Here is a 19,240-nt window from a genome sequence, read left to right on the forward strand (position 1 = left end):
TGGTGGACATCATTGAATAATTCATGGGTTTTTTCCTAATTCTCCTTAGTCCTTCGAGAACGCAGGTCAACAGATGTTTGCAACTCCAGTCCCCATGATCTGAGTCAAGGTCCCAGTGGAGATCCATACTGGGGATGGCTTGCTGACTGGTAGGGAATTTGTCCCTCTCTTCGGCTGTCATTCTATCATGTACTTGACTAAGATACCAGGTATCTCCAAACTCTTGGGTTGCAGCTAAAGCTGCATTCTTTTCATTAAAGGCCAGGGTTTGATGTAACAATACCATGACATCTCTCCAAGTGAGGTCAAAGGTTTGTCCTAGACCCTATAGGACATCTATGTACCTAAGAGGATCATCTGAAAACTTCCCCAGGGTTGCCTTGATCTGCTTTAAATCAGAGAGGGAGAAGGGGACATGTACCTGGGTTGGGCCAAATTCCCCTCCCTCTGCAGCTTGAAGGGGACATAACCTATAGCCTGGGGGTTTTTGTGGTCCCTTGGAGATTTCTTTGCTTGTTTCCTTCTGGATGGGGGAGATTAGAGGAGGCTTATCATTAATAGGAAGGGGAGCTATAGGGAGGCTAGGATATGGAGGTAAGCAGAGAGGTCCTCCTGTGTGATGTAAATTGCAAGCTTTGCATAGTTGTGGATTCAATGAAAAGAAAGCTTGGACATAAGGTATTTCACTCCATTTGCCTTCCCTCTTACCGAAAAGGTCAAGCTGCAGGATAGTGTTGTGATTTATACTTCCCTCAGGTGGCCATTTTTCACCATCAGAGAGAGAATATTGGAGCCAGGCTGTAGTGCAGAAAAAAAAGTGAGCCACCTCTTTTTCAGGGTTTGCGGGTCAAATTGGTCCCAATGGCTTAGGATGCATTTCAAGGGTGAGGCTGTTGATGCCTGAGTGTTTCCCATGTGAAAGGAAAAGCCACCAGCGATTTTGGTTTGTTTACTTGTTTACTTACCCCCCCCCCCCCCCCCCCCCCGCACCCAGGAACCTGCAACCGTCCCTGGACCCTGCTGATCGGAATAGTTGTGCTCACCAATGCAGCAGCAGAAACACTAGTTTTCCTCTTAGACCACAAGGAGGACTGAGGAAGGTCGGATTTAGTGGCCCTTGCCGATGCATTCTCGAAAAACTGTTAGAGTCCTAGGTGTTCTCCTGTTAGTATTGGGACTTTACCCCATCCTATAAAGATGTTATGCCCCAAAAATGAAGTAGAGGGCCATACCCTGAGGGAGGGAAGGGATCTCCAGGGTTGGAAAAGTGATGTCTTTTGTCCTCACTTGAATAGGAAGGATGTCATTTCTGAAGCTCCCCATATCCTAGCCTCAGGAATAGCTTCTGTTAGGCCTGCTGGTATGAGGAAGGATCCTCAAAGGATAGTTGGTCTCCCCACCCATTGGGGCTTTGGGCAAAAATTATGTCTTTCTGATTGGTGAGCCCAGGTGCCTAAAGAAGGGAACAAAGTCCTGAAGTTGGTACTAGAAATCATTCTTATAGGAGAAACTAGAAAAGCACCAGAGACAGGGAGTGGTTTTTAGAAGTGGGACTAGCCTCAGAGAAGAGAGGCAGGAGGAAGTTTGTCTGACAGGCATTAGGACCCAGGAGGCAAGGATCAGGATAGATAGGATAGATGAGTGAGCCTCACTTGGGTGACATGACTTTGAGAGTTCCGCTCATGGCTACAGGGTCAACCAACTTTTTGTCAGGACCCTTGAGCTGAATGACTTTCCTCTCTGTCGACCCTTGGCTCAGCCCAGAAGTACAGGAAAAGCGAAATCTGGTTCCAGGCAAACCAACGTTCCCAACTCCAAAGAGAAGGAGTTGTTAGAGAGCCCTTTCCCAGAAAGCCTGACACCCATGTCTTTAGTCTGGCGGCCATGCTAGTTGATTTTAACTGGCTGACAGGTGCCTGGTATTTAGCCCCTGAATTGCAAGGAAAAATGGGACAGAATAGCAAGCTACAGGGGTCTGATGGTACTCACTGCATGGCGATGTCCCATCTGGGTTGCCAAGGTGTGTCCCGAGTTGGTTCCTTCTAGTGGGTTCTTGGTCTCGCTGACTTCAAGAATGAAGCAGTGGACCTTTGTGGTGAGTGTTACAGCTCTTAAAGGTGGTGTGGACCCAAAGAGTGAGCAGCAGCAAGATTTATGGTGAAGAGCAAAAGAACAAAGCTTCCACAGCATGGAAGGGGACCCAAGCGGGTTGCTGCTGCTGGCTGGGGTGGCCAGCTTTTATTCCCTTATTTGTCTCCACCCATGTCTTGCTGATTGGTCCATTTTACAGAGTGCTGATTGGTCCATTTTTCAGAGTGCTGATTGGTGCGTTTACAATCCTTTAGCTAGACACAGAGCGCTGATTGGTGTGTTTTTACAGAGTGTTGGTTGATGCACTTACAATCCTTTAGCTAGACACAGAGTGCTGATTGGTGCGTTTTTACAGAGTGCTGACTGATGCATTTACAATCCTTTAGCTAGACACAGAGTGCTGATTGGTGCACTTACAATCCTTTAGCTAGACACACAGTGCTGATGGATGTGTTTACAATCCTCTAGCTATACAGAAAAGTTCTCCAAGTCCCCACTCGACCCAGGAAGTCCAGCTGGCTTCACCTCTCAGTGTTATCTGGGTCTCATGGAAAGGCTAAAATTTAAAAGTTCCAGTGGGCAAATACATAAAGGAAATAAGTCTTAAAGAGATGAGAAAGATAGTATGTATGAAAGAAAAGGGAACATTAGAAAGAAATAGTAAATCATTTTAAAAGCAGACAGAGTTTAAAGATTAAGTTAGAAAACAAACAAGCTAGGAATAATCACTATATACAAAAATAAATTAAATTCTAAACTTAAAAGTGCATATATGTGTGTGCATGTGTGATAATTATGAACCAATGCCCCCAAATAACAAGGTAATTGATGAAAAAAAATTTTAATTTTTTTAATTGACAGATAGACGAAGAGCTTTTAAAAATAAGACTCTGTGGGCAATGAGAGAAAGAAGAACTAGAGATTAGTATGATTTCCTGAGCTTAATGTTTTTTACAGAGGCAAATAGGGGAATCTGATAGATTGGGACTTTTGTGAAATGTTGTTAAACATGGAAAATTGAGGGGCAAAGAGTAGAAATGAGGAGGTCTCCACTTTTATTCAACTGCTCAAGGTCTGCTCTTTTTATAGTACTATGTACAAATAAATTGCATTGCCACATGTATGTAAACACACACATATATACACACCACACATACCATGTAATTTAAGAAAACAAAATGTACTTTTAAAGCATTTTGTGAGGTGAAGAATGAACATTCTTTAGTCTCTGGGGAATGAGAGTTAAAAATTATTTTTCTACTTTTGATTTAGAGAACCTTCACTCACACATAGATATTAATATATTTGTTTACATAATTTACATGTTTATATTTATTTATATGTCTATGCATCAAAACACATACACAAACTATATATCTATTATACATTATATATAATAATCTATTAATATGTATATGTGTAGATATATATACATATAATATATAATATATAGTCTATTATATATAATATGTAGGGAGGTAGATTATATTTCCTCAGAGTTTGATATGATCTGTTTACCATTAAACTGCAATCTGCCTGCAAAATTTTCATTTTTCCACATATTATGAAAGCACTGGTATTATAGTGATTAATAATGAGTTGTTTAGTATTTTCATTATAAAGATTATATTTGCTCTTTAATCAAGTCCAATCCAACTTCCATGACATCCTGTTGTTATATATATGTTAAAATTTGAGTCTAGCACAATATAATGATATAATAAGAATAGTGTATTGTAGTTTTATTTTACTACTAGTAATTATGCAGAATGATCAAAATGGTGACTATTGCAAATACTTGTTTTATTTTTTCAGATTTCGAGAGCCATTGGAAAGTGATACTATTGTGGTTCATGCCATACTAAGTGACCACAAGATATCCTCTTACAGGCTGGTACAGCCCTCCAAGTACTCCAAATTCAAACGAGCTAGTCAATCAGAGAGAAAACCAAGCAAATTGGACAGGTTTGAAAAAGAGGGAACTGGAAGAAAGGACAGCCTGAGAGATGCAGGTAGCCTATGACAAGAAGGCTTTTAAATTCTTATTTACTAAGACGTCAAAAGTGAATTGTCTGTGGCTAGAACCATTGAACCTTCTTTGGTGGCTTGAGCTCAATCTCTTGTCCCTCTTCCTTCCATGATGGTTTTCTTTGGAGTAAATAATCAAGAGAGACAAAAGTGTGTGGTATAGCTGAGAATGAGAGGCCACATTTTTCCAACAAATGCTCCATGTCCACTTTCCTCTTTAACGTAGTTTGTAAGAAAACCTATGCTGGTCATGTGACTGAGAGTGGGTGAGAGGACTGGATGCTGCTGTTTTCTTACTTGCCACATCTAGCTATTCTTAAATCTAGGATTTCCCCAGATGCTAGGTTCTAGGCAGTGGTTTGTGTCAGATTCCTGGGCCCCATCCCAAAGTGTGGGGCTAAAACACTGCATTTCAGACTATTTTCCAAGAACATATGCTTTAAATAGAATGAGCAGAGAATAGAGGTATGAAAATAGTACCTCTGATCCCTGCAACCTGTTTCTTGTGCCTGCTCACAAGGTGACTGCAGATTAATAGACGAACAAGAATTCTGAAATGGCTTGGAGAGCCATTCAATAATAAATACAAGGTGCTGCTGCAACCTGGCTAGATCTAGGCTATTGACAATGATATAATACAAACATTAATATTGGTTTATCTTCTTCACTGGGAACTCTTTAATGTCTCCTTTCTGCTTCTAGGATAAATTCTGAAACCGCTGTCCTGATCTTAATCCTTCCACAATCTATCCCTATTCTATGTTTCCAGTAGTGCCTTCTCATACTGTTCAGCTTGCCTGTTTAGTCTTCTGTCCTGCCTGCTGCTCCCTAATTATATCTGACACTTCCACACCCAGGCTCCTGCTGGAGTGACCTCTTCACTTCTTCCCTCTCTGAATTCTACCAATTCTTGGGGATGTAGCTTAAATTACACTTTTGTTTATAAAGCCTTCCCATGACCACCCAGGCCACATAAACTCTTCTTTCTCTATACCACCATATATTTGAAATATGAAGTATGATGAAATGGTTATTTATAATTATATAAGTATCTCATATTATTTAATTTTTCATGTCTATCCAAAGCTTGAGCATGAATAGAGTAATTCCCCAATAGGAACTTGTTAGTAGACCAGGTGTGGTGGCTCGCACTTGTAATCCCAGCACTTTGGGAGGCCAAGGCGGTGGATCACTTGAGGTCAGGAGTTCAAGACCAGCCTAGCCAACATGGTGAAACCCCATCTCTACTAAAAATACAATAATTAGCTGAGCACGGTGACACATTCCCGTAGTCCCAGCTACTTACAAGGCTGTGGCGGGAGAATCACTTGAACATCAGAGGCAGAGGTTGCAGTGAGCCAAGATTGCATCATTGCACTCTACTAAGTGGGAAAAAGAAAAAGAAAAGAAACTCATTAGTTGATACAACTAATTTTTTTTTTTTTTTTTTTTTTTTTTTTTGAGACAGAGTTTCTCTCTGTCTCCCAGGTTGGAGTGAAGTGGTCCAATCTGGGCTCACTGCAACCTCCGCCTCCCAGGTTCAAGCAATTCTGGTACTTCAGCCTCCTGAGTAACTGGGTTTATACCCAGCTAATTGTGTGTGTGTGTGTGTGTGTGTGTGTGTGTGTATTTTTAGAGAGATGGGGGTTTCACTGTGCCCAGGCTGGTCTTGAACTCCCGAGCTCAGGCAATCTGCCTACTTTGGCCTTCCAAAGTGATAAGATTATAGGAGTGAGCCACCAGGCCTGGCCATAAAGCCAATAATTTTTAAATTATTTATTTGACTGTGTTTCTGACAAGTTTTTTAATTGACTTCAGAGCACTTCAGTTGGTGTGTGCCACCTCAAATTGTATGTATCGAATTGGACTTACTTGATTTTTCTCCTTTTCCCTGCCATCATGTCACAAACACTCTTTCCCAACATGTTAGTGGTCCACCATCATTTATCTTGTTCTCTAATTGTTCAATATATGTCTTATCTTGCCAACTTTTAATAAGGTTTTTAAAAGCAAAAAATGTGACTTAGATCTTTTTATTTTGGCATTCCACAGTACTTATTGTGGGTTTGAATTCATAGTAGTTGGTCAATAAATATATTTTTGGTTTTGTTTTGTTTTGTATGAGACAGAGTCTCGCTCTGTTCCCCAGGCTGAAGTGCAGTGGCAAGATTTCAGCTTACTGCAACCTCTGCCTCCTGGGTTCAAGCAATTCTCCTGCTTCAGCCTCCCAAGTAGCTGAGAGTATAGGAACGCACCACCATGGCTGGCTAATTTTTGTATTTTTAGTAGAGATCGGGTTTCACCACATTGCCCAGGCTAGTCTCAAACTCTTGACCTCTAGTGATCCACCTGCTTCAGCCTCCCAAAGTGCTGGGATTACAGGCGTGAGCCACCACACCTAGTGCTCAATAAATACTTTGATTTACGAATTCAATATATTCTCTGCATTTTTTTTTTTTTAATGCAGCAGGTTAAAAACAGTATCTGAGAGTTTTGTTTTGTTTTTATGTCTCAAAAAGGCTGAAAAATGTTGATTCTCTGTATAGGTGGGAGCATTGCCATACAAGAAGAATCAATAATAGAAACAGGGAAGAAATTTCGGCCTAAAACCCTAAGTGAAATTATGGTGGAAAATCAAATTGAGAAAACAAGAAAACTTATATTGAAAGCTGAAAGGGCACAACTAAAGATTCAACAGCGAAAAAAAGAATGGGAGGAACTGTGAGTTTTTTAAACCTAAACTCTTATCTTTTTAATATGTGAGTCCCAAAATATCTTTAAAATCTTTATATTTATTGACATTGTTATTATTTAATTTCAAAAGTGAAAACAATAAAAACAGAGAAGGAGATATTATAAACAGGTCAACTGGATCTTTTAGGGTGGTGATACCTTGGTAGAACTTCTATAATCCTTAGAGTTTCTAGTCCAGGAATTCCATTTTGCTAATAATACTTATAGTCAGAATGATTTTTAAGAATTAAGAAATGCTTTTCTATCTCAAAATCATAAACATATTCTCCTGTATGTTCTTCTAACATCTTGTAGTTTTGACTCCTACCTTTATCTTTAACCATCTGAAGTTAATTTCTTTCTTTTTTAAAGATATCTGGTATTGATATGGGAGTGCTGGGAAGGGAAAGGATTGGTCCCTTTAAATTATATGGAAGGGAGGAAGGGAAGTGCTGGGTAGAGAAAGGAGGGGTCCCTGGCTAGAGCTTCACCCCCACGGACCTAGGTGGGTTCCTAGGGTTCCTGCCCAAATGTTGCATTTCCCAAGACCACCCTGGCCTGCCATGCCCCCATCCTGGGCCTATTAAAACCTGAGACCATAGCAGGCAGACACAGAAGTGGCTGGACATCATAAGGGACACATTGGCAGACGACACAAGTAACTGGTCATCAAGAGCATGCTGACAGGCATCAACAGATGCCGGCAGGCCATTGACCAGTGGGACAAGGCAGAGTTTGGCGGGACAGTTGGGCTGGGGCTGCCGAGTGGCCCAAATCCAGGGAAAAACCATCTCCCTTCTGGTTCTTCCATTGGGGGAGAGCTACTTCCACTCAATAAAAATTTGCACTCATTCTCCAAGCCCACATGTGATCCAATTCTTCCAGTACACCAAGGCAAGAAACCCCGGGATACAGAAATCCATCTGTCTTTGTGATAAGGAAGGAAGTCCAATTGAGCTGGTTAACACAGGCTGCCTATAGACAACAAACTAAGAGAGCACCCTGTAACACATGCCCACTGGGGCTTTAGCTGTAAACATTCACCCCTAGACACTGCCATGGGGTTGGAGCCCCACAGCCTGCCGGTCTGTATGCTCCCCTAGAGGTTTGAGCAATGGGGTACTGAAGAAGCGAGCCACACCCCCATTGCACACCCTGCGAGGGGGACAAGGGAACCTTTCCCATTTCAACTGGGGACTCGTCTGGGATTGTGGAAGGTGAGTGTGTGTGAATGCCAAACTTTTGGGTCTGCCTCTCTTTCAAAACCCTGCCACCTTTCTCTTTCCTGCGGGTAAAAAGGCTCTGTTTCTCTTCACTGAGTTTAAAAAACTCCACCCTAACTGGGAGGTCGAAACCCCTAGACTTTGTCTCTTTTCTGTCTTTGAAATGGCGCTTATCTCTTTTGTATAATGTTAGGAGTTTTGCTACAGGCTGTGGAAATGTTACTAAGCAAAATGAGCATTAAGCTCAGCCTCCAAAGGTGAAAATCAGACCAACTGTTCCTAGAGATGCCATGTATGCCTCCACTTTGACAGCTGCAGGCATACATGGCTCAGGGCACCTCTCCTTACCCTTTTTCCTCCCAGCTTGGGCACCTGGGCATGCCCACAGCAGGCCAGGGTCGAGCCCAACAGTCATGAGCAAGGCAGGAGAAAGCTATGATGGTAACTGCAACCCCACAGGGCCAATGGACATGTGCTTCTCACCCACCACGCCAATGGAACCTCTCCTCCCCTGGCCAAGGAATTCAACCTAGTCTGAACTGGGGGAAAGATAGAAAGGCCCAGCTGTACTAAGCAAGGGGTTCTTCTCCCAGACTCTCTCCTCTTTTTGCCCCTTAAACTGTTTTTCTCTTTTATTCCTTATCTAAGTGAGAGGGCTCCCCCTAGCTCTGTTTCTGATAAGAAAGTTAACAGGAATGTCCCCTGCTGGCTGAGAACTGCAGATTTGGCAAGACACATTTGAGACACTCTAAATAGATACAAACAGCCTCTAAAATACTTTTTCAGTCCCAACCTTGATTCTAAGCTTCAGGCTGAGGCCCTAGAAAGAAAAACCTAGTCTGAGAGATCCAAAGCCAGGCAACAGGCACAATGTAAAGCAGGACCAATTCCTGCCGACTAAACCTCCCACCCCATGGAAGGAGACCATGCTTCATGGCATAAACAGACCCAGGGAACTCAGTTTTCCGACAGCAGGGAGAAATGGATGCGTAGGTGAGGGTGGTTAACTACTATTCTCCAGGTTTTCCCTGCTTCATGGGTACATACTGCAGTGGTACCTATGGCCAGCTCAGGGATAAGGGGTGGAAAGTGAAAGGAGGATGCTTGCTTTCTGTCTCCATCACACCCTGAGTTTTCACTGAAAGAAGGAAAGGAATGAGGGATGTCTCTATTCCCTGTCTTTCAGAATGGGCAACCAGTTCTCTTCACCACTCCCAGCTTATACTCCTCTGGAGTGTATCCTGAACCACTGGACTGTTTGACCCTCAGAATCTGGAGGAAAAACCCCTCATAGCCCTCTGCACAAGGGTTTGGCCAAATTGTGATTTACAGGAAGGATGGCTTGGCCTCAGGAAGGAACCATTCATTTTTATACCATTCAGCAGTTGGACTTTTTCTGTGGATGTGAGGACAGACGGTCTGAAGCCCCATATGTGCAGGCTTTCTATAACTTGCAAGGCAATCCAGACTTGCCAACAGTGTAGGATTGATCGAGCCCTCCTGTTGGCCATCTCAGGTTGCAAGGGGTAAGCCTAGGGAATTAAAGATATGACTCCCAGAGGCACCCCCAGCAGAGGAGTGAGCTCCCTCCAGCCTTGCTCCTCCAGATCCACCCCAATCCCCTTATCCAACTTCAGCCCCTCACTTGCCCTCTCCTAGAAATCCTCACCCTAAACAAGCCCCAGTCTCACTCTTGCCCCTCCAACAGATACCCAGTGAATTTGGACCCAGTAAGGCCAAGGTCCCCATCTCCCTACAGGACTTAATGCAAATTAAGAGAGATCTTGGCAACTTTGCAGATGACCCTGAGAGACTTTCCAGAATTTCACCCAAATGTTTGAACGCTCCTGGAGAGATGTTATGTTACTTTTCGATCAGACCCTGACAGACACTGAGAAGCAGTCTGCTCTGCAAGCAGCAGAGAGATTTGGGGATTAAAAAAAAAATCTGATATGAGGTAGTTTCACGTGACAAGCACATTTTCATTGGTTTATTTGCCATCTATATATTTTTGGTGACATGGCCCTTCGTGTCTTTTTCTCACATATGAATAGGATTGTTCTCCCTTTTACTGTTGAGATTTTAGACTTCTTTTTATATTCTAGATACTAGTCCTGGATGTGTACTATATGCTAGTTGGATATATAGTTTACAAATATTTTATCTTAGTCTCTTAATCTGTAGCTTATCTTTTCATTCCCTTAACAGAGTTTGTTCTTTCTTTTTTTTTTTTTTTTTTTTTGAGACAGAATCTTGTGTGTTGCCCAGGCTGGCGTGCAGTGGCGCAATCTTGGCTCACTGCAAACTCCGTCTCCTGGGTTCAAATGATCCTCCTGCCTCAGCCTCCCAAGTAGCTGGGATTACAAACATGTGCCCCCATGCCCCACTAACTTTTGCAATTTTTTTTAGTAGAGACAGGGTTTCATCATGTTGTCCAGGCTGGTTTGGAACCCCTGACCTCAAGTGATCTACCTTCCCTGGCCTCCCAAAGTGCTGGGATTACAGGTGTGAACCACTGTACTTGGCCTCCCTTAACAGAGTTTGTCACAGAGCAACAGCTTTTAATTTAGTTGATGTTCAGTTTATCATTTTTCCTTATATAAATCTTGATTTTAATGTCAAGTCTAAGAACTCTGCCTAGCCCTAGGTCCTAAATATTTTATCCTATTTTTGTTTAAACATTTTGTAGTTTTTCTTTTTATATTTAGGCTAATTTTTAAATAAGGTATCAGACTTAGGTTGAGATTTGTTTGTTTTTTTCTTACAGATGTCCAATTACTCTAGCATTTTTGCTGAAAAGACATTTCCTCCATTGAATTCCTTTTGCATCTTTGTCAGAAATCATTTGGACATATTTGTGTGGGTCTATTTCTGGGTTTACTTTCAAGTCTGTTGATCTATATATCTATCCTCTTACCAACACTACATTGTCTTGATTCATGTATCTATGTAATGGATCTTGAAATCTGGTAGAGTGATTCCTCTCATTTTATTTCTCAAAATTATTTTAGACATTATAATTACTTTTCTTTCCATATAAATTTCAGAAAATTCTTGTTTATATGTATAGAAAATCTTGCCATAATTTCAAAAAGAATTATGTTAAAGCAGTGTATTAATTTGGAGATAATTTTTATCTTTATTGTGTTGAGTCTTCTAATCCATGGACATGGTATGACTTTCCATTTATTTAGATCTTTGATTTCTTTCATCAGTATTTTGCTGTTTTCAGCATAAAAAGTTCTGTTCATGTTTTGTTAGATTTGCATGTAAGCATTTCTTTTTTGAGCAATTTTAAATACTATTGTGTTTTTAATATTGGTGTCTCTGTGTTCACATTCGCTGCTAGTATAGAAATACAATTGATTTTTGTATGTTTATCTAGTATCCTGTGACCTTTCTGAACTGTCTCAGTTGTAAGAGTTTTTTTGGTAGGTTTCTTGATATTTTATGTGTAGACAACCATGCCATTTGGAAACAAGGGCAGTTTTATTTCTAATTTGTTTGCATCTTATTTCCTTTTGTTATTGCACTGGCTAGAACTTCCAGTACTATATTGAAATACAGTGGGAAGAACTAGCATCCACACTTTGTTCCTTATCTTGGAAAGCATTCAGTGTTTAAATAATATAACTGTTTCCATCTTTTACCTCAACCTACCTATACTTTTATATTTGAAGTTAGTGTCTTCACTAACTTCACTAGGCAACATACAATTGGGTCATGTTTTTAAATCCACGCTGCCCATTTCTGTCATTCAATGGTATATTTAGACCATTTATATTTAACGTACTTATGTATATTTAGAGCTTACATCTGCTATTCTGTATTTTGTTTTCTGTTTGTTCTATGTTTTGGATTTCTGTTTTCTTTCTTCTGCTTTACTAAGGAATTTGTCAGTGAATCCATCTGTAAGTATTCTTTGAGGGATAGTTTTAAATTCAAATTTAAAATTTTTGTTGTTACAGTACTATCCAGATGTTCTATTTCTTCTTGAGTCAGTTTTTATAATTTGTGTCTTTGCAGAAATTTGTGCGTTTCATCTAAGTTGTTAATTTTATTGGCATGAAGTAGTTTATATTATTCCCTTATATTTAATTTCTGTAGTATCTGTTTTGATGCCCTCTGTTTTATTTACATTGTTAATTTTTATATTATCTCTTTTTCTTCATCATTCTAGCTAGTGATTTACCCACATTATAGATCTTTTCAAAGAACTAGCTTTTGGTCATAGATTTTAAAATAGTTTGGTCTGCTTTCTCTGTCATTGATTTACTATTATTTTTATAATTTCTTCCCTTCTAGTTAACTTAGGTTTAATTAGCTTTTAGTTTCTTGCTTCTTAGTATGTAAACTTGTGTATAAGTTTTGATTCTATGCCCTTCTTCCTTTGTAATATAAACATTTAAACTATAAATTTCCTCGTAAGCATTGAGTTAGCTGCATTATACATTTTCATATGGTAGATATTAATTATCACATAGTCCAAAGTATTTCTAATATCCCTTGTGATTACTTCCTTGACTTGCAGTTTAGTTTCCAAAGATTTGGAGTTTAAAAAATATCTTCCTAAATTAGATTTCTAATTTAGTTGTTTGTGGTAATAGAAAATAGTCTGTATAATATAAGTTTTTAAAGATTTATGGAGAACTGTGTTATGGTCCTGCATATACAGTCTGTCTACATAAAAGTTCAATACGTGCTTGAAAAGAATATGCTTTCTTGCATTGCTTGGTGTAGTGTTCTATAAATGTCAATTAGGACAAGATGATTAATAATGTTTTTCATATCTTCTATGCCTTTTTGTCTTTGAAGGCATGATTTTTTAATGGTTATTCTTGAATGTCCTCTGTACTCAACAAGGTCTCTCTAGTTGGTGGGAACATGAGTGATTCCCAGCTATGTGTAAACTATGAGAATTATTTGTTCTACAGTTTCCCAGTAATTGTACTTTTCCCAGGAGTTGTTCTTTGCCCAGCTTCATGGTGGTTCACATTGCACATGTACAGATTAATACTCAGCCAAAATGTTAAGGTTCTATGTAGATTTCCAGAGACATTTCTTTGTTTACCTCTGATATTCTTTTCCACAAATTTCTTAGCACCAAATTTGGCCTCCCTGTACTCTAATCTCTGTCTCCTCAGTCAGTGAGTTCCCTGAGCTGTATTTGGGATCCTGATCCTACTCCACAGGCTGGTAATTTCCTCTATGCGGCAGCCAGGAGATAATAAGGATCATGTCTTTTTACTTTTCTCAAGAATTACAGTTTTATACTCTTTATTTTCAATGTCTGAACATAATTGTTTCACTTATTTTTATTCAGTTTTCTGGTTGTTATATTATGAGGATAATAATGGGCCCTGTTACTCTCACATGGCCAGAGGCAGAAGTAGCTCTTCTCTTCCCTTCCCTTCCTTTTTCTTTCCTTCCTTTTTCTTGCTTTCCTTTCCTTTTTCCCTTTCTCCTTTCCTTTTCTTTAAAAATAGTAATCCTTCATTTTAGTGCAGTTTTACACAAATAAATGATTGTCAGTTAATACAATAGATAGTATGGGTTTCCTCTGAGAGCTACGTATACATGCTCATATTGGCTAGTAGACTTTACTTTAAAAAATCAGACAGGTATGTTGGGATCTCCCAGTGAAGGGCCTTTTATTAGTACCAAGGTATTATGATAGCCCATACCTTTAGATACCTTAGTACTTCCAAAGCAGAGAGTTCAGTTTCTGTAGACAGTATTCTTTGATTTTAGTCTGGATATAAAGATTGCCACTGTTTTGTATGTATACAGGTGGGAAAGTTTAGGAGGGCCCAACTGGTTTAAGCATTTTTTTTCAATCCTTTAATTAATTTTGCTAAATATATCTAGCATTCCATTCTATACTTGTCCTGTTTGTGCTTGGAGCATTCTAGGGACTTCACCAAGAAGATAATATTCAATCCTTTTTGTGGCCTTATCTTGTGGGTATTCTGGGCTATAGTTTGGTCTGGTTTATTCATTAATGTAATTTCATTGTCTTTTTGTCTTCCAGAAATGGATCAGTGTCGCTGGTTTGCTCATGGCTTTCTATTCCATTCTTAGATTTCTGATAATTTACAACTTTTTGTACTTCTATACTGTCATTTTCATGGAATTTGGGTACAGAGGGAGAGGCAAATATGTATGCTCATGCTATCATCTTAAACTAGATACCTTTTCTGAAAATTTTACAGCAAGCACTTATGCAATTACAAAGTTTAATTGTCTGGGCATGATGGCTCACGACTATAATCCCATCTCATTGGGAGGCTGAGGCAGGCAGATCATGAGGTCAGGAGATTGAGACCATCCTGGCCAACATGATGAAACCCTGTCCCCTGTCTCTACTAAAAATACAAAAATTAGCTGGGTGTGGTGGCACATGTCTGTAGTCCCAGCTGCTTGGGAGGCTGAGGCAGGAGAATCACTTGAACCTGGGAGGTGGAGGTTGCAGTGAGCCAAGATTGTACCACTCACTCCAGCCAGGCAACAGAGTGAGACTCCATCTCAAAAAAAACAAAAAAAAAAGTTTAATTGACTTTGTAGTCATTAAAAAACCCACCTAATTTCCAAGACGTAATTTATATCAAGAGAATAAGTAACAACGTTAATATGAATTACTTAGAAGTGAACCAAAGCCTACCAGTAATTCAGATTATTTCAGTACAATCTAGTGATTGGTTCCTATTTATATAATTGTATATTATTTTGCTTGGGATACTTTAAAAGTAGTAATTGACTTTTAAAAAATGCTTGGGCTCTGTGACAAAAGTGGCATCACAGATTTGAAATTAAACTTTTGTATAATGATTAAATTTGAATATATACTATATTAATGTAGACAAATTAGAGTTTATTATCATATTTGTGTCTGGGTTGTCTATTTTTCTAATAGATACAAGAGTAAACCTGGTGACGACTATGAAGATCCTAAAGATCTTCAAGCCATCAAAGAAGCCCAGGTGTATATGGGAGATTTCAATCTGAAGACAGCCCCAGACTACAAGATACCTGAGCACATGAGAATAAATGCTGCCAAGAAGGAAGAGGACCTAGGACACCTAGATTCTTTGGTACTTATCTACAGATTTTATGATAATGGAGAAAGCACCCTGGGTTCTTAATTAAATTCTGCTAAAACCACTCATTTCCCTATCTGGTCAAGGCCTATCTGGTCAATAAGGATATACAACCTTAGAAATTTAGAACTGGAAAAGACTTCCATGATTATCTAGAATGTCCTCTTTTTACAAATAAGGAAACTGAGGCCCAGAGAGGACAAGAGATTTATCCATGGTTAGCTAATATGGAAGAACCAGCTGCAAATACTTACAGTGTATCTGAGGGTTATAGATGGGTATTACCTGACAGACAGGTGTGCCAGGGTCATCAAGGATATCTGGTAATCTAGGTTGGAGTTTGACTCTCTAATGAATGTCTCTATCTCTTTTTTACTGTGGCCTTATTAGAAGTATTAATACATCTTTGTTGAGTTAGCATTTCTCAGAAGACTCATTCTGTCTTTGAGCTTTCCTTAAAATACCATGTTTCAGTACCAGTTTCATGGGTAAGCATTATATTTTGTGGACTTCGAACCTCTGAAATTCAAACAAATCCTCATTGGATTTAGTTTTTCGTTGCCATGGACCACTAAGGACTTAGATTAAAAAGGCCATTGTTTAGCCTTTGTTTTTTTTTGTAGGACTTCCAAACTTTTCTAGGCAACTCAATGCTAACAAACTAATATATTTCTTTGTTATTTTGTCTGCATTCCTCCAAACCACTTTCAATCATCCTGAGCATTCTGATCCCCATTTTCTTATCAAAGTTCCTCTTCCTGCTATATTAATTCCTTAATCACCATTTGAACTGACAAGTGACTTTTTATACTTAAAGGCTTAGAGGTCATCTGAGCTACTACTTTTAGGAGAACTTGATACACGGTAACCTAATGTGGTTGTGGAGGTTGCACATTTCAAGGCATCACTTTGGAGAGGGTACCAATCACATCACAGATATATTAATAGTATTTTTGAATATTTTATAATTATCTGACAAATGAAAATGAAGTGTCCTGAGGAAGGGATGTCTTTTTCTGTTTCACCAAAGAGATGCATCCCAGTAGCACAAGGGTCCTGGCTTGGCAATTCATATCCACAAATTCATTTTCATAGCTCATAACTGTGTGTTTCTCATCAAAATGGACAATTTGGACATTTTAGTAATGACCATTTGGATTGTTTTCCTAGTTGTTCTTCTAAGGTAATTTTTATTCATCATGTTACATCCATCATTGTAGAGAAATGTTCTTATGACCACGATTTATCCAATCTGAAATTTCATACTCTAGTTGAGGAGATGGGCAGGTATGATGTCTTCAACTTAATTGCATTACATTGAAATTTGCTTTGTTAAAATAAAATCACATAGAACACCTTTTTCTACAAGTCAGAAGACTGGAGTTCTGTTTCCATCTCTGCCACTTAATAGCCATGTGAACTTTGCTAAGTCATACAAATCTCCCTAAGCCTTTTATTTCATCTGTAAAAAGAATACTAATACCAATTAACAACAAGACATGTCTGGTATACCTCATAGGGTTAATTTAATGGTCAAAATCCATAAATGGTCTTCATTGTCATGGTCAAATTGAAAAGTATTAAATATTTTTAAAATAGTGTATTGTTCATCTTTTTTCTCAGCCAGTATTTAGGTTTGTGTGGTATGTGTAAAACTAGAAAGAAAGAGTTGATGTGTGAAGAGGCTCCTTAAAGAGGTAGGTCTTACAGCCATCAGTGATTTGGGTTTGTTCTTGTTGGCCTAATCTGCAATCCATCAGATACTTCAGAGGTGGTTGTCATTCACCCAACTGTTGGCTTTTGAGTTTAAACCTTAGTGGTTTAAAGGTTTATTTTCAAGTTGCAGAACATATCCTCTATCTTGATACAGTTTTCTGTGTTGCCGATAGTAAATATATATGTAGCTTTTGTAAGACTGCTTGAAGGAGTGACTTTTGATCTTTAAAAAACTGTATGTTTATGAAAAGTAACTCTTCATGGCCTTTGGACAATCTAGTAGCCTAACTGCACACAGGAAGTAGGGTTGCATATGCTCTCAGGCTCTGGGAATGGCATTTAGACAACACAGACCAGGGAGACAGCTGGTAATGAAAGAGCAATGAGATTATATATATATATGGAAGTAGAGGCACAGCTTGGCTTAGATAAATGCAGAAGGAATGAAGGAAGGATCCTGCAGTCTCTTGGTGTGACATGCTACTGAAATTCAGAATCATGGCCTTGCCTACACAAGGAGTAATGATAATCATGTGGCCAAAATTCAGAATGAAGATAGGCTAACCTGTAGTTTGGGCCTAGGTGGGCAGCCCTAAGTGAGTCTAAGTCCAAGGGATTCAAAGTTGCAGCAGGAAAATGCATTAATCGCCTTCCTGTTCCCTTCCTCCCTGGAGAGAGTATCCAACTTGAATAAGGCTCCAGGAAGGACTTCCATGGAGTGGTAAAGGAGGACAGGGAAACTCAGCTACATGAGCCAGCTGGAGGGAACAAATTGTGGGAAGCCAAGAGATACCAGAGGTCATATCTAAACTGTCCTTCCATCTTGGAGGAGCTAAATGGAAAAAAATCCTAAATATTAGAGAAAAGGGAAACTTGGTGGTAAAAAGGTATGATCAGATGAATTTTTATCTTGAATTTTTGCTAGGCCTTTCAGCAAGGGAAAAGAGCAGATCGTACTCCATGCAGTTATTTGTCAGAGGGTTGTACTGTTGTTTCTTTCCTCTTCTTTTTTTCAGGTCCATGGAAATAAAAGGTACATGAACAAGTGCATTCTCTCTCTTAGAGACCTTAAAGTGGCTGTTGTTGAGGAAATACAGTGCCTGGTACAAGAACTGAAGAACATTCAGTCGACTCTTCACGTATCCAAGCACATACCCATTCCCCAAATTCCTCAGATACACCCGGAAGAAGTTCCAGAAAAGAGATTTCAGTATGATGAAGAAACTCTCCTAAATTTTAAGCAACAGCATATGAAAAGTGATGATGAAAAGTCCCCCAGAGTGGAGCAGACAGGGTCTGAAGGCCCAGGTGGAGGATTCCTCAAGCTCTCTTCTGGAAAGGATGGGGATTTGACAACCCGAGATTCAATGTCTAGATCATCAAAGGCATCAACATTCAGCCTAGATATACCAAAGTATATGGAATTTGAAAAAGCAGAGCCAACGGATGTGGAGCTGGAAATTATGAAGAGAGATGAGATTAAACACGTGTACATGCAACAGTATTTGGTCAACAGGGTAAGGGGTGAACCTGTTCCTAGTTAAAGCTGAAAGAGAGAAGAGAAGGGAAAAAAATGGGTCAGGTTTTTAATTTATTTTAAATTTCTCTGCATGAACCTTTCCCAAACCCTGACCAACTCACCACTCAGTGATGGCTTGGCTTCTTCCCCATCCTTGGCCTTCTGGAAATCATTGTGCTCTTCCCAGAACTACAGAGCTTTTAAACTTTTTTTGGTTTTGTTTTGGAAAGCTGGCAAAGAATGAAGGGGAAGCCCGTGTTTCAGTTACTTGGCATCCAACTGAAGTCATCGTAAAGGGGAAGTGGAGGAGCAGCTTTTAGATGATGGATGGAACATAGATGATGGATGGAACATAGTTAAGAATTTCTGGAGAAACAGGGCACCCTCTGCTTTTCACACCATCCTTTTTCTCTTAATATGTGGTTTGTTCCATTAGTAGAAATGTTTATGGTGATTACTGGGTTTGAGATTGTTCTGCAGCTGGAATGGCAACTATTTTTATTTCTAGGAAAATCAGGTCCAGACTATGACCTGCTGGGCACGATGTTCTTTGAATATGAAGGGAAAAGAACCTTTCTTGGAGAGATAACTCTCTGCTGCCAGCCATATGGATTCCCTTTCCTCAGTGTGTCTTTCCATCTCCACCCTGTGGTGATGCCCTCAATAGCTTCCTAGCCTTATTCTTCACCATTATCTCTTCTTTGTCCAGCCCTGTTTTCTCACTGTTCTTGCCTCTTTTCACTCCACCTTTTTCTCCCACACCATTCTGAGTCTTATATCTGTGCTTTTTCCTTTGCTGTTTCCTTCTACCAGTAATGACTTCCTTCCAGAGT

General features: G+C 39.6%; 1 protein-coding gene across 6 annotated transcripts in view; it reads left to right on the forward strand.

Annotated features, from left to right (window-relative positions):
- Positions 1–19,240, forward strand: part of CFAP44 (cilia and flagella associated protein 44) — a 149,361-nt gene that overhangs the window by 94,000 nt on the left and 36,121 nt on the right. For all 6 annotated transcript variants that reach the window (XR_004437110.1, XM_033211253.1, XM_033211254.1 and 3 more), the window contains 4 exons: positions 3,907–4,103; positions 6,666–6,840; positions 14,989–15,166; positions 17,905–18,405. Coding sequence is in view for 5 of the 6 variants with exons in the window: in XM_033211253.1 (XP_033067144.1) it covers positions 3,907–4,103; positions 6,666–6,840; positions 14,989–15,166; positions 17,905–18,405 (1,051 nt within the window). In the remaining variant the exon portion in view is untranslated. The remainder of the gene's footprint in view (positions 1–3,906; positions 4,104–6,665; positions 6,841–14,988; positions 15,167–17,904; positions 18,406–19,240) is intronic.

The sequence above is a fragment of the Trachypithecus francoisi genome, unplaced genomic scaffold (assembly GCF_009764315.1).
Source record: "Trachypithecus francoisi isolate TF-2019V2 unplaced genomic scaffold, Tfra_2.0 Lachesis_group0, whole genome shotgun sequence".
NCBI classification, from domain to species: Eukaryota; Metazoa; Chordata; class Mammalia; order Primates; family Cercopithecidae; genus Trachypithecus; species Trachypithecus francoisi.